The 13,222-nt window shown below is 42.4% G+C and overlaps 1 protein-coding gene across 1 annotated transcript in view; it reads left to right on the forward strand.

The window, feature by feature from the left end:
- Window positions 1-13,222, forward strand: part of LOC129860703 (inactive dipeptidyl peptidase 10-like) — a gene marked incomplete in the record, with an annotated part of 39,518 nt that overhangs the window by 22,721 nt on the left and 3,575 nt on the right. Inside the window, 9 exon segments of the mRNA XM_055931377.1 lie at window positions 4,023-4,070; window positions 5,104-5,222; window positions 5,323-5,370; window positions 5,579-5,677; window positions 9,269-9,335; window positions 9,629-9,823; window positions 9,926-9,980; window positions 10,130-10,229; window positions 10,323-10,381. Coding sequence (XP_055787352.1) covers window positions 4,023-4,070; window positions 5,104-5,222; window positions 5,323-5,370; window positions 5,579-5,677; window positions 9,269-9,335; window positions 9,629-9,823; window positions 9,926-9,980; window positions 10,130-10,229; window positions 10,323-10,381 — 790 coding nt within the window.

The raw sequence follows: 13,222 nt of genomic DNA on the forward strand, positions 1-13,222 counted from the left end.
AGTTTGTTAACAAGAAATTTGTGGAGTGGTTGAAAAATGAGTTTTAATGACTCCAACCTAAGTGTATGTAAACTTTCGACTTCAACTGCATGTGAGAGCCTCTGCAATTAGATGCTAGAATCAACCCACATGTTTAACAATTTATACAGGCATAGTTAAAGGCTGGGGCAAAGTATTCCATTATGAGGAATTATCATTAAAATTATATGGGCTTATATTTATTTGCTTTGCATGACTAGAAGTGAGAAGTAGGCAGGGATGGGGAGTAACGGATTACATGTTGTTAGTTACATGTAATCTTCTTATTTTTTATGTAACTAATCAGTTACATTACAGGCAAACATATTTTTATGAGATTACAGATACTTTTGAAAAACTAGATGATTACTTGAATGACTTTTCAATTTAGAAAGGTTGTTCACTAAAAAAAAATACATTATGACATCTTTCTGTTTTCTCAATGACATTCAATTCAGCATTGTGGTCAGCGAGTCTGACCATAAGTCAGAGACCACTATAATACACCAAATGTGTTTGATGGATCCTTTTTGTCTTCTTCTAATGCCTCATAAGGGGAAAGTAATCAAAAAAAGTAACTGAAAGTAATCAGATTACGTTACTAACGTTTGGTCATCTAAAAGTTACATCACTGATAAAAATGTTGTTCAGGTAACTAACTAGTGACTGTAATAGATTAAATTTAGAAAGTAACTTACCCAGACCTGCAAGTAGGCTACTGTCGTAGAACGATGATTAGGACAGAAAAACACATACGGGTATTACTGCCCTTTTAAAGAACTAGCCCATGATCCCTAAAAGTTAATGGATCTAAGTTAAAGAGAACATGTAGTATTCACTGAAAACAGATCTGGCTTTGTTTTCGATCAGATCAAGTCAGCTGAAACTGAACAAGACAGGATTAGATGGTCTTCGACTGAGCGGTCCACTGTTTTATTCTGTCAGTACCAGGCTCGGGGCACAAGTCCTTCATGCTTAGACAAATTGAGGTGTAGTGTGTGTGCGTGTGCGTGTGTGTGTGCTAGCATCATCCTCATGGAGCATGATGGGAACCGGAAGGTGTAGCCAGATGGTTGCACAAAGTCCCAACCCAGCTAGCACATAACGTTCTGAGAACCATTTGTTTCTTAGAGCTTGGTGAGAGCGTGGTTGTCCCATGGTTGTTTAGCATGCAACCTTCCCACAACTTTCTGGGAATGGTGCAGAATAGTTGCTTGGCTGTAGAACATTTTCTGCACATTTAATGAACTTGAGATTTTGGTATTTCATTTACTTTAATATAATGTTTCTTAAAAGTTCAAGCATGATTACATTTCATTTCAATTTTGGTAATGTTCTACGAACGTTCTCCAACTGGTTTGACATTGGGAATGTTCTCAAATAGTTAATGGAACGTTAAGAAACAACATTCTTCTGCGGGAATTTCAGTATTTCAGCATAACGTTTCCTACAGGTTTCCTCATGGATCTATTTAAAGTAATGTTCTCAAATTGTTCAGAGAATATTAAGAAACAATATTCTTCTGCAGGAATTTCAGTATTTCAGCATAACGTTTCCTACTGGTTTCCTCATGGTTCTATTTAGTCATGTTCTCAAATTGTTCAGAGAATATTAAGAAACAATGTTCTTCTGTGGGAATTGCAGTATTTCAGCATAACGTTTCCTACAGATTTCCTAATGGTTCTATTAAAGTCATGTTGTCACGTTCCTGACCTATTTCTGTTAGTTTGTTGTATGTGTTAGTTGGTCAGGACGTGAGTTTGGGTGGGCATTCTATGTTGTCTGTTTCTATGTTGGTTTAAGGGTTGCCTGGTATGGCTCTCAATTAGAGGCAGGTGTTTGGCGTTCCTCTAATTGAGAGTCATATTTAGGTAGGTTGTTTCACAGTGTTCGTTGTGGGTGGTTGTCTCCTGTGTCAGTGTTTGTCGCACCATATGGGACTGTTCGGTTTGTTTTGTACATCGTTCTTTTTGTGTAGTCTATTTTCCCTGTTCGTGCGTTCTTCGTGTTTTATGTAAGTTCATATAATTCAGGTCTGTCTACACATTCGTTTTGTTATTTTGTTAGTAAATTCTAGTATAGTTCGTTTTCTGTCTTCGTTGTTTTGTCGTGTCTTTATTAAATATGTCATTTCACAACGCTGCGCCTTGGTTCCATCACTACTCCTCCTCTTCGGTTGAAGAGGAGGAGGACCACCGTTACACATGTTCTCAAATTGTTCCGAGAACGTTATACATTCTGGGAATGTAAAAAAAAAATATATATATACAAATATATATATATATATATATTCATTCACATTTATAAACAAAAAATTCCATTCTCATAACATGAAGAAAACTTTCCATAAAAAACACAAGAAAACTTTAGTAATATTCAGAGTAAAAACGTTCTAAGAATGTTATTTAAAAACATACATTCCATTCTCAGCATCAACAAAATTCTATCTTGTTAAGTGTGTTGGCCACGCCCACTAATTGGCAACACCTGATCTTAATGAGTGCTTGTTTCCTTTGAAACAAAAGCTTGTTTGAATACAGCTTGGTATGTATTAAAAATCATGCGCCCTAGCTCCATTCTGGTAACGTAGTGGACTAATTCCATGGATAGAGAACAGAAGATCATAGGTTCAAATTTCACAAACGCCGTGTCACAATAAAAAATACATGTATTTGCATGATTAATGCCTAAGGAAATGTATTTCTATGTCAATCAATCAATCAATCAAATGTATTTATAAAGCCCTTCTTACATCAGCTGATGTCAAAAAGTGCTGTACAGAAACCCAGCCTAAAACCCCAAACAGCAAGCAATGCAGGTGTAGAAGCACGGTGGCTAGCAAAATCTCCCTAGAAAGGCCAGAACCTAGGAAGAAACCTAGAGAGGACCCAGGCTATCCTCTTCTGGCAGTGCCGGGTGGAGATTATAACAGAACATTGCCAAAATGTTCAAATGTTCATAGATGACCAGCAGGGTCAAATATTAATCACAGTGGTTGTCGAGGGTGCAACAGGTCAGCACCTCAGGAGTAAATATCAGTTGGCATTTCATAGCTGATCATTCAGAGTATCTCTACCGCTCCTGCTGTTTGTAGAGAGTTGAAAACAGCAGGTCTGGGACAGGTAGCACGTCCGGTGAACAGGTCAGGGTTCCATAGTCGCAGGTAGTACAGTTGAAACTGGAGCAGCAGCACGACCAGGTGGACTGGGGACAGCACGGAGTCATCAGGCCAGGTAGTCCTGAGGCATGGTCCTAGGGCTCAGGTCCTCCGAGAGAGAGAGAGAAAGAAAGAAAGAAAGAAAGAAAGAAAGAAAGAAAGAAAGAAAGAAAAAGAGAGAAAAATTATGTGTGCTTGGAGTTCAGAAAATTGTATGCAAAATAAGCTAGAAGTGTTATTGAAAGTCTTATTGAAATATTCAGTGAAAGTTTTATAGAAGTATTTTGAAAACCACCAAATAACATATAGGAAAACTTTAAGGGAACCAGAGTAAAATGTTCTTAGAACCTCCCTGCAACCTAAAAATATATGTTCCAAGAACAGGAGAAATTATCACTTCTGTTTTCAAAACGTTTACAAAACGTTCAGTTTTACCAGTCAGGAAACTCATGGCTTTGTTCCCACAACCAATGTGAAACCAAAAACATACCTTCCCACAACTTCCAAGGAACCAAATGTGCTAGCTGGGAATTGCCCATGTGGTGGCTGGCATGGATGTTTGCCTCCAAGCAAGACACTCATACTGCACAGCATTCATATACTGTACATTCTGCTGTATAGACAATGGAGTCAAAGTCAGACTCAAATCACTGGGCATGTTCTGTAATTCACCCTTATTGAGAGTGGCTGCGAATCAACTGATACCATGAACTTGTTGAGTGAAGCGTGTAAATCATAAATACCAGGTGGACTAACATACAGTATCTCCACATTCAGTGGTCCTGGAAGATGGGAGTTGATTGACTGTTTCCTATTGACTGCATCACTATGTCTTCTCCGTTTGCAGCTATTTCCTCAGCACAGAAGAATCCAGACAGAGCAGACACCTGTACAGGTGAGGCCATCCCCTGTCAAAAACTACTTGATCCATAATTTCCTCCTTTGAAGGCGGGCTGGCTTTGACTGATGAAGTCAAATTGGCTTTATTTCCCAAATCAAGACGTTTTAGTTATTTAAACATACCCTTGTTTTACGGAATGTAATTTCCGATTTTTAAGACAAAGATTTTAGTTTAGCAGCCAACGAAACAAAACTAGTTTACATGAAATTCAAGTCAAAGCAATGGTGGCTCAACAACTTTTGGGTTTCATGAGAAGGTGGATAGTCAGAGAAGTGAGGTGTGAGCTGAAGGGTTATATAGCGCGGCAGCTGAAGCCATTCCTCTCCAGTGCGCTTTAGGCAGACTGCCCACCTAACACATTTATCAGAGAGGGGACCAAGCCAACTCAGTGGATGGGATGGTGCTGTGGTAGAGAATGCGTCACCAGGACGTAAAGACTGCGTCACCAGGACGTAAAGATTGCGTCCCAAATGGCTCCTTATTCCCTATATAGTGCACTACTTTTGACCAGAGTCCTATGGGCCTTGGTCAAAAGTAGTGCGCTGTATCGGGAATAGGGTGCCATTTGGGACGGAACCGTAAAGACTGATCCACAACCTGTGATTAATGTGCTCAGCTCCCCAGGTCCATTCACCTTATATGTTATATATAGTTTTTTTATTACTCTGCTTTGGGCCTCGCTAGATGATAGAGCAGAGGGAGAGAAAGGTGTCTGGTTTAAAGTGGGTTTTCTGGGGAAGGTGTATGCATTATTTTTTGGTACCCTTGGAGAGAGATAGAGTTTTTATTAAAAAAGTTGTGTTTATTTTCAACCTTGGAAGAGTTGTATTCTTGTTTGAGAAGTCAGTCGTATTCTTGCTTGAGAAGTCAACTCAGTAATTCATTTTAGCATTTCTATCATTGTATTATTGTTTAATTAAGGTGTAATTTACAACCTTAATTAGATATTGATTGGGACAGCTGAATAGTTTCAGATCCATTAGTTCTTTAAGGTATTTCGTCACTCTGTTGTCTTCCTCTCTCTCAGTGTGGACCTCGAAGGGATCTTTCAACGCCAGTGTCTGACCTGCTACCTTCTAGAAGGTTGCAGCTTTTTCAAAGCAGAGTTCAGCCCCAATCAGACATATTTCACACTTTATTGTCTAGGTAGGTGCCCCACACACACAAGCACATCTTCCTGCTTGAATCAAGGATAATCAAATATGTACGTTTTCCTTTTCTTTGTCTTTGATCCTTGTTTCTCCAGGCCCCGGAGTCCCCAAGGTGACAGTTCACAGCACTAAGGACCCCTCCAGTGAGTTAAACAGTCTGGTTTCTCTGACTAGCCTGCTCCACTTTTTCTACCATCAGACACTTTTGACAGTGGCCAGTAGAGGGCAGTATGTACAAACAAACATAACTGGTAGTGAGCAATTTAAAGCAGTTTCAGAAACTGGGTAGGGGGGGAGTAGCTGTGAATAGGCTGTATAAATGTCACTATATGTTTGTATGATCTCCTTTAGGATATGTAGTTCTGGAGGACAACACTCCTCTCTCTGAGGCCCTATATGGGAAGAGACTCCCAGAGACTGTCTTCAAGACCCTCACAGCAGACAACCACGGTAAGCATGTGATATCACTCTGGGCCCATAGTCACATAGTCTAAAATGATCATTCACATTAACTGACATAACAAAACAGAGACTGTTTTGGGTTCAAATGGTCACAGAACAGACTGGTTCCAGTTATATCAGGCCTCTAAATAACAAGCCAAATATAGAAGCATGCCCATCAAGAAAATACTTTCTTTAATTAGCTGATTAGAGCTCCATGGGAGCAAGAGCCTGATTCATGCTCTCCCTTTGCGGGGAGGACTGTGTGTGTGTGTGTGTGTGTGTGTGTGTGTGTGTGTGTGTGTGTGTGTGTGTGTGTGTGTGTGTGTGTGTGTGTGTGTGTGTGTGTGTGTGTGTGTGCGTGTGGATGTGTGTGTGTGTGTGTGTGTGTGTGTGCTTTTTGTGTGTGTGTGGGTGTGTGCACTGTACACATACTCAATGAACTAACTCATTGTTACAATGACACACATGACTCAGGGGTGTTAATTTACTGGTGCTTTAGTTTAGCGCACACAGATTTCAGGGGGAGAATACTGATGAGCTCTGCTACAGTGTACCGTAAAACTTCAATTAAACTCTGAGTCTTGAATAGTGTGCTGATGTCGGGCATCAGTACACATTTCAGCAAATAAAAGCTGCGTCTATAAATGAATTGTTTACGAGTACCATAAACATTTGACAAAATAAGATAAAGGAGAGCAACATCATTGCCATGGATGAAACAGCAGTGTGGGAATAAATGTCTATGGGTGAAGTGAAAGTAGGTAAGGGTTAATGTTGCTAAAACAGAAAAGAATTTGATGGTTAAAAATACAGTAATAGTGGATGCCCCTAGTGGATTGTATTGAAGGCATCTCCTGACATCCTGGGGACCAGGACAAGCATTGAATACTGACGTCTATCTGCTGTGATCTTGCTGCAACTACAGGAGGTACAAGGCACAACAAGGTGCAACAAGTGAAAGTGTGGTGCGGAAACATGAAATCGGGGGTGAATGACGGGCAGCCTTTGCGAAGTCTGATCTGCGACTGCTATGGGTTTGTTATGATGTTTATACTGGTCATACTGGTCACAGTAAACAGTGTAGTAGTCTTTACAACCTTTTATTGAGCAAAAGCTTTGTGCATTAATAGATGCACAAATAGAAGCCTGTCTCTAATAAGCACCAGTTGTGTTCAGTGATTGAAGCAAATAAATGCCCTGGCTATTAGATGAAGTTTGAACATATATCTCTGTATACACTACTTGACCAAAAGTATGTGGACACCTGTTTGTCAAACATCTCATTCCAAAATCATGGGCATTAATATTGAGTTGGTCCCCCCTTTGCTGCTATAACAGGTTCCACTCATCAGGGAAGGTTTTACTAGATGTTGGAACATTGCTTCCATTCAGCCACCAAGAGCATTAGTGAGTTTGGGCACTGATGTTGGGCGATTATGCATGGCTCGCAGTCAGCATTCCATTTCATCCCAAAGATGATCAATGAGGTTGAAGTCAGGGCTTTGTGCATGCCAGTCAAGTTTTTCCACACTGATCTCGACAAACCATTTCTGCATGGACCTCGCTTTGTGCACAGGGACATTGTCATGCGGAACAGGAAAGGGCTTTCCCCAAACTGTTGCCACGATGTTGGAAACACAGAATTGTCTAGAATCTTTACAGGCAGCATCCGCACTGAGCTAAAGGCTAGAGCTGCCGCTTTGAAGGAGCGGGACTCTAACCCGGACGCTTATAAGAAATCCCGCTATGCCCTCCGACGAACCATCAAACAGGGAAAGCGTCAATGCAGGACTAAGATCAAGTCGTACTACACCGGCTCTGACGCTCGTCGGATGTGGCAGGGCCTGCAAACAATTACAAACTACAAAGGGAAGCACAGCCAAGAGCTGCCTAGTGACACGAGCCTACCGGACGAGTTAAACTACTTCTATGCTCGCTTTGAGGCAAATAACACTGAAACATGCATGAGAGCACCAGCTGTACTGGAAGACTCTGTGATCACGCACTCCGCAGCCGATGTGAGTAAGACCTTTAGACAGGTCAACATTTACAAGGCCGCAGGGTCAGACGGATTACCAGGACGTGTACTGTGAGCATGCGCTGACCAACTAGCAAGTGTCTTCACTGACATTTTCAACCTCTCCCTGTCCGAGTCTGTAATGCCAACATGTTTTAAGCAGACCACCATAGTGCCTGTGCCCAAGAACACTAAGGTAACTTGCCTAAATGACTACCGACCCGTAGCACTCACGTCTGTAGCCATGAAGTGCTTTGAAAGGTTGGTCATGGCTCACATCAACACCATTGTCCCAGAAACCCTAGACCCACTCAAACTTGCATACCGCCCCAACAGATCTGCAGATGATGCCGTCTCTATGCACTCCACACTGCCATTTCCCACCTGGACAAAAGGAACACCTATGTGAGAATGCTATTCATTGACTACAGTTTAGCATTCAACACCATAGTGCCCTTAAAGCTCATCAATACGCTAAGGACCCTGGGACTAAACACCTCCCTCTGCAACTGAATTCTGGACTTCCTGACGGGCCGCCCCCAGATGGTAAGGGTAGGTAACAACACATCCGCCACGCTGATCCTCAACACAGGGGCCCCTCAAGAGTGCGTGCTCAGCCCCCTCCTGTACTCCCTGTTCACTCATGACTGCATGGCCAGGCACGACTCCAACACCATCATTAAATTTGACGATGACACAACAGTTGTAGGCCTGATCACCGACAACAACGAGACAGCCTATAGGGAGGAGGTCAGAGACCTGGCCGTGTGGTGCCAGGACAACAACCTACCCTTCAACGTGATCAAGACAAAGGAGATGATTGTGGACTACAGGAAAAAGAGGACCGAGTATGCCCCCATTCTCATCGACGGGGCTGCAGTGGAGGCACTACAGAGGGTAGTGCGAACGGCCCAGTACATCACCGGGTCCAAGCTTCCGGCCATCCAGGACCTCTATACCAGGCGGTGTCAGAGAAAGGCCCTGAAAACTGTCAAAGACTCCAGCCACCCTAGTCATAGACTGTTCTCTCTGCTACCACACGGCAAGCGGTACCGGAGCGCCAAGTCTAGGTCCAAGAGGCTTCTAAACAGCTTCTACCACCAAGCCATACGACTCCTGAACATCTAGTCAAACTGGCTACCCAGACTATTCAGGGTACTATTTAATGAAGCTGCTAGTTGAGGACATGTGAGGTGTCTGTTTCTCAAATTAGACACTCTAATGTACTTGTCCTCATGCTCAGTTGTGCCTTAGCCTTTTAAAATGATAAACTTGGATTAGCTAATACAACATGCCATTAGAACACAGGAGTGATGGTTTCTGATAAAGACCTCTGATTGCCTTTGTAGATTTTCCATAAATAAAATTCCAGCTACAATAGTCATTTACAACATTAACAATGTCTACACTGTATTTCTGATAAATGTATGTTATTTTAATGGGGGAAATTTTAAATTTTTGTTCAAAAACAAGGACATTTCTAATACCCCAAGCTGTTGAACGGTAGCGTATGTATATACATGTATAGTATATCTCAGCTGAGACTGAGTGTGGGCCCACCTTTGTTTGTTTTCATTTAGATCTGCACCTGAAGCTGTCTATGCCCCAGAGATATGAGGCCAAGCTGCTCCCTCTCCTCATCATTGTGTAAGTTAGTATGCATTATAAATTAAGCTCATCAATGGTGTTATAACATGCTAACGACATTGTATTAAGCCTCATAACATGAGCCAATATCAAGGATTCACTTTTACAGTTTTACGGCCTATTACGTACATTTGATCAGACATTGATTTCCCCATTGTTGACCAACAGGCTAAACCACTAATTCACTTGTTTGGCTTCCATTTACAATCTCTAACTCCTGCCCTTTGCTCAGTCCTTCCAAATTGACATTTTTGTCCAAACCAGCTCACCCTGTTCCTCTTGTTGTCACGCAGGGATGGAGTTCCAGGCAGTCAGTCGGTGACGGAGGAGTTTGCTATGGGATGGCCTGAGGTGCTCGCTAGTACTCATGACGTGGCCTTAGCCTGGGTGGATGGAAGGAGTGGGGTCGGCTGGGGGCAGAAGATCAGTAGTGTGGATCCCCGCAAGCTCAGCTCCCTCAGAGTCAAAGATCAACTAGGAGTCGTGGAGTTAGTTTCCAACCTACAATGTTATGGGCCATGATTATATATACAAAAAATGGTTACATAATGTATATATTAACTATGATGTATTTTGTTTGGCCCCCACAGGTGGTTGATGCAATTGCCTTACATTGATGATCGGCGGATTGCCCTGTATGGCAAGGTTACTTTGTTTACTAAGAAAACATTTAAACAATATTATCTGGTCATCTGACCAGATGCACACATCAGTTCCATATACTGTACATAATGTTGCAAAAGCATAAACCATAAGTCTTTTTTATTTTATGTTGCTCATGTTATTCTCTGCAGGCATTTGGTGGTTATTTATCCCTCAAGATGCTAGCTGCAACTGACCAGCTGTTTAAATGTGCAGTCGCTGTTGCTCCCATAACAGACTTCAAACTCTACAGTGAGTGAAGACCATATCATTATTACAATAGTGTCAAACTTACTAGCACAGAACAGCCATTAATTCTTAGCACAATTGTTCTACCATTTATAGGTGCTGCCTTTTCAGAGAGGTATCTAGGTCCCCCAGCTAAGGAGGAGCACACATACTTGGTGAGAATCATCTTTACCCACAAACACCAATATGCTTACTTTTTATTAAATAACCTTTTACCTTTATTTAACTAGGCAAGTCAGTTCAGAACAAATTCTTATTTACAATGACGGCCTACCCCGGCCAAACCTGGACAGGGCTGGGCCAATTTTGCGCCGCCCTATGGGACTCCCAATCACGGGACTCCCAATCACAACCTTACTTACAAACCCTTAACCAACAATGCAGTTTTAAGAAAATAGAGTTAAGAAAATATTTACTAAATAAAAAGTAACACAATAAAATTACAATGATGAGGCTATATACAGGGGGTACCGGTACCGAGTCAATGTGGAGGGGTACAGGTTAGTCGAGGTAATTTGTACATGTAGGTAGGGGTAAAGTGACTATGCATAGATAATAAACAGCGAGTATCAGCAGTGTAAAAACTCCCGAGTGGCGCAGCGGTCTAAGGTACTGCATCTCAGTGCTAGAGGCGTCAGTACAGAGCCTGGTTTGATTCCAGGCTGTATCACAAACGGCTGTGATTGGGAGTCCCATAGGGCGGCGCACAATTTGCCCAGCGTCGTCCGGGTTAGAGCTTGGCCAGGTTAGGCCGTCATTGTAAATAAGAATTTGTTCTAAACTGACTTGCCTTTTTAAATAAATAAATAAAAATAACAAAATAACAAAGGGGGGGTGTCAATGCAAGTAGTTCGGGTGGCCATTTGATTAATTGTTCAATCAATCAGTCAATCAAATGTATTTATAAAGCCCTTTTTACATCAGCCGATGTCACAAAGTGCTATACAGAAACCCAGCCTAAAACCCCAAACATCAAGCAATGCAGATGTAGAAGCACAGTGGCTAGGAACAACTCCCTAGAAAGGCAGGAACCTAGGAAGAGACATAGAGAGGACCCAGGCTCGGAGGGGTGGCCAGTCCTCTTCTGGCTGTGCCGGGTGGAGATTATAAGAGTACATGGGCAAGATGTTCAAACGTTCATAGATGACCAGCAGGGTCAAATAATAATAATCACAGTGGTTGTCGAGGGTGCAACAGGTCAGCACCTCAGGAGTAAATGTCAGTTGGCTTTTCATAGCCAATCATTCAGAGTTAGAGACAGCAGGTGCGGTATAGAGAGAGAGTTGAAAACAGCAGGTCCGGGACAAGGTAGCACGCCCGGTGAACAGGTCAAGGTTCCAATAGCCACAGCCAAAACAGTTGAAACTGGAGCAGCAGCAGCTGGACTGGGGTGGACTCGGTACAGCAGGTGGACTGGGGACAGCAAGGAGTCATCAGGCCAGGTAGTCCTGAGGCATGGTCCTAGGGCTCAGGTCCTTCAAGAGAAAAGAGAGAAAGAGAGAAAGAGTTAGAGGGAGCATACTTAAATTCACACAGGACACCGGATAAGACAGCAGAGACAGCAAGGGCGGTTCGTCGCTCCAGTGTCTTTCCGTTCACCTTCACACCCCTGGGCCAGACTACACTCAATCATAGGACCTACTGAAGACATGAGTCTTCAATAAAGACTTAAAGGTTGAGACCGAGTTTGCGTCTCTCACATGGATAGGCAGACCATTCCATAAAATTTGAGCTCTATAGGAGGAAGCCCTGCCTCCAACTGTTCGCTTAGAAATTCTAGGGACAATAAGGATGCCTGCATCTTGGGACCGTAGCGTACGTGTAGGTATGTACGGCAGGACCAAATCGGAGAGATGGGTAGGAGCAAGCCCATGTAATGCTTTGTAGGTTAGCAGTAAAACCTTGAAATCAGCCCTAGCCTTAACAGGATGCCAGTGTAGAGAGGCTAGCACTGGAGTAATATGATCAATTTTTGGGGTTCTAGTCAAGATTCTAGCAGCCGTGTTTAGCACAAACTGAAGTTTATTTCGTGTTTTATTCGGATCGCCAGAAAGTAGAGCATTGCAGTCGTCTAATATAGAAGTAACAAAAGCCGGGATACATTTTTCTGCATCATTTGTGGACAGAAAATGTCTGATTTTTGCAATGTTATGTAGAAGGATAAAAGCTGTCCTTGGAACAGTCTTGATATGTTTGTCAAAAGAGAGATCAGGGTCCAGAGTAACGCCGAGGTCTTTCACAGTTTTATTTGAGACGACTGTACAACCTTCAAGATACATTTTCAGATCCAATAGAAGATTTTGTTTTTTGGAACCTAGAACTAGCATCTCTGTTTTGTCCAAGTTTAAAAGTAAATAATTTGCCGCCATCCACTTCCTTATGTCTGAAACACAGGCTTCCAGGGAGGGCAATTTTGGGGCTTCACCATGTTTCATCGAAATGTACAGCTGTGTTTCGTCCACATAGCAGTGAAAGTTAACATTATGTTTCCAAATGACATCACCAAGAGGTAAAATGTATAGCGAAAACAATAGTGGTCCTAAAACGGAACCTTGAGGAACACCAAAATTTGCAGTTGTTTTGTTTGAGGCCAACCCATCCACAGAGACAAACTGATATCCTTCCGACAGATAAGATCTAAACCAAGCCAGAACTTGTCCGTGTAGACCAATTTGGGTTTCCAATCTTTCCAAAAGAATGTGGTGGTCGATGGTATCAAAAGCAGCACTAAGGTCTAGGGGCACGAGGACAGATGCAGAGCCTTGGTCTGATGCCATTTAAAGGTAATTTACCACCTTCACGAGTGCAGTCTCTGCTATGATGGGGTTTAAAACCAGACTGAAGCGTTTCGTATACATTGTTTGTCTTCAGGAAGGCAGTGAGTTGCTGCGCAACAGCTTTTTCAACATTTCTTGAGAGGAATGGGAGATTTGATATAGGCCGATAGTTTTTTAAATATTTTCTGGGTCAAGGTTTGGCTTTTCAAGAGGCTTTAT

This window comes from Salvelinus fontinalis, chromosome 8 (assembly GCF_029448725.1).
Source record: "Salvelinus fontinalis isolate EN_2023a chromosome 8, ASM2944872v1, whole genome shotgun sequence".
NCBI lineage: Eukaryota > Metazoa > Chordata > Actinopteri > Salmoniformes > Salmonidae > Salvelinus > Salvelinus fontinalis.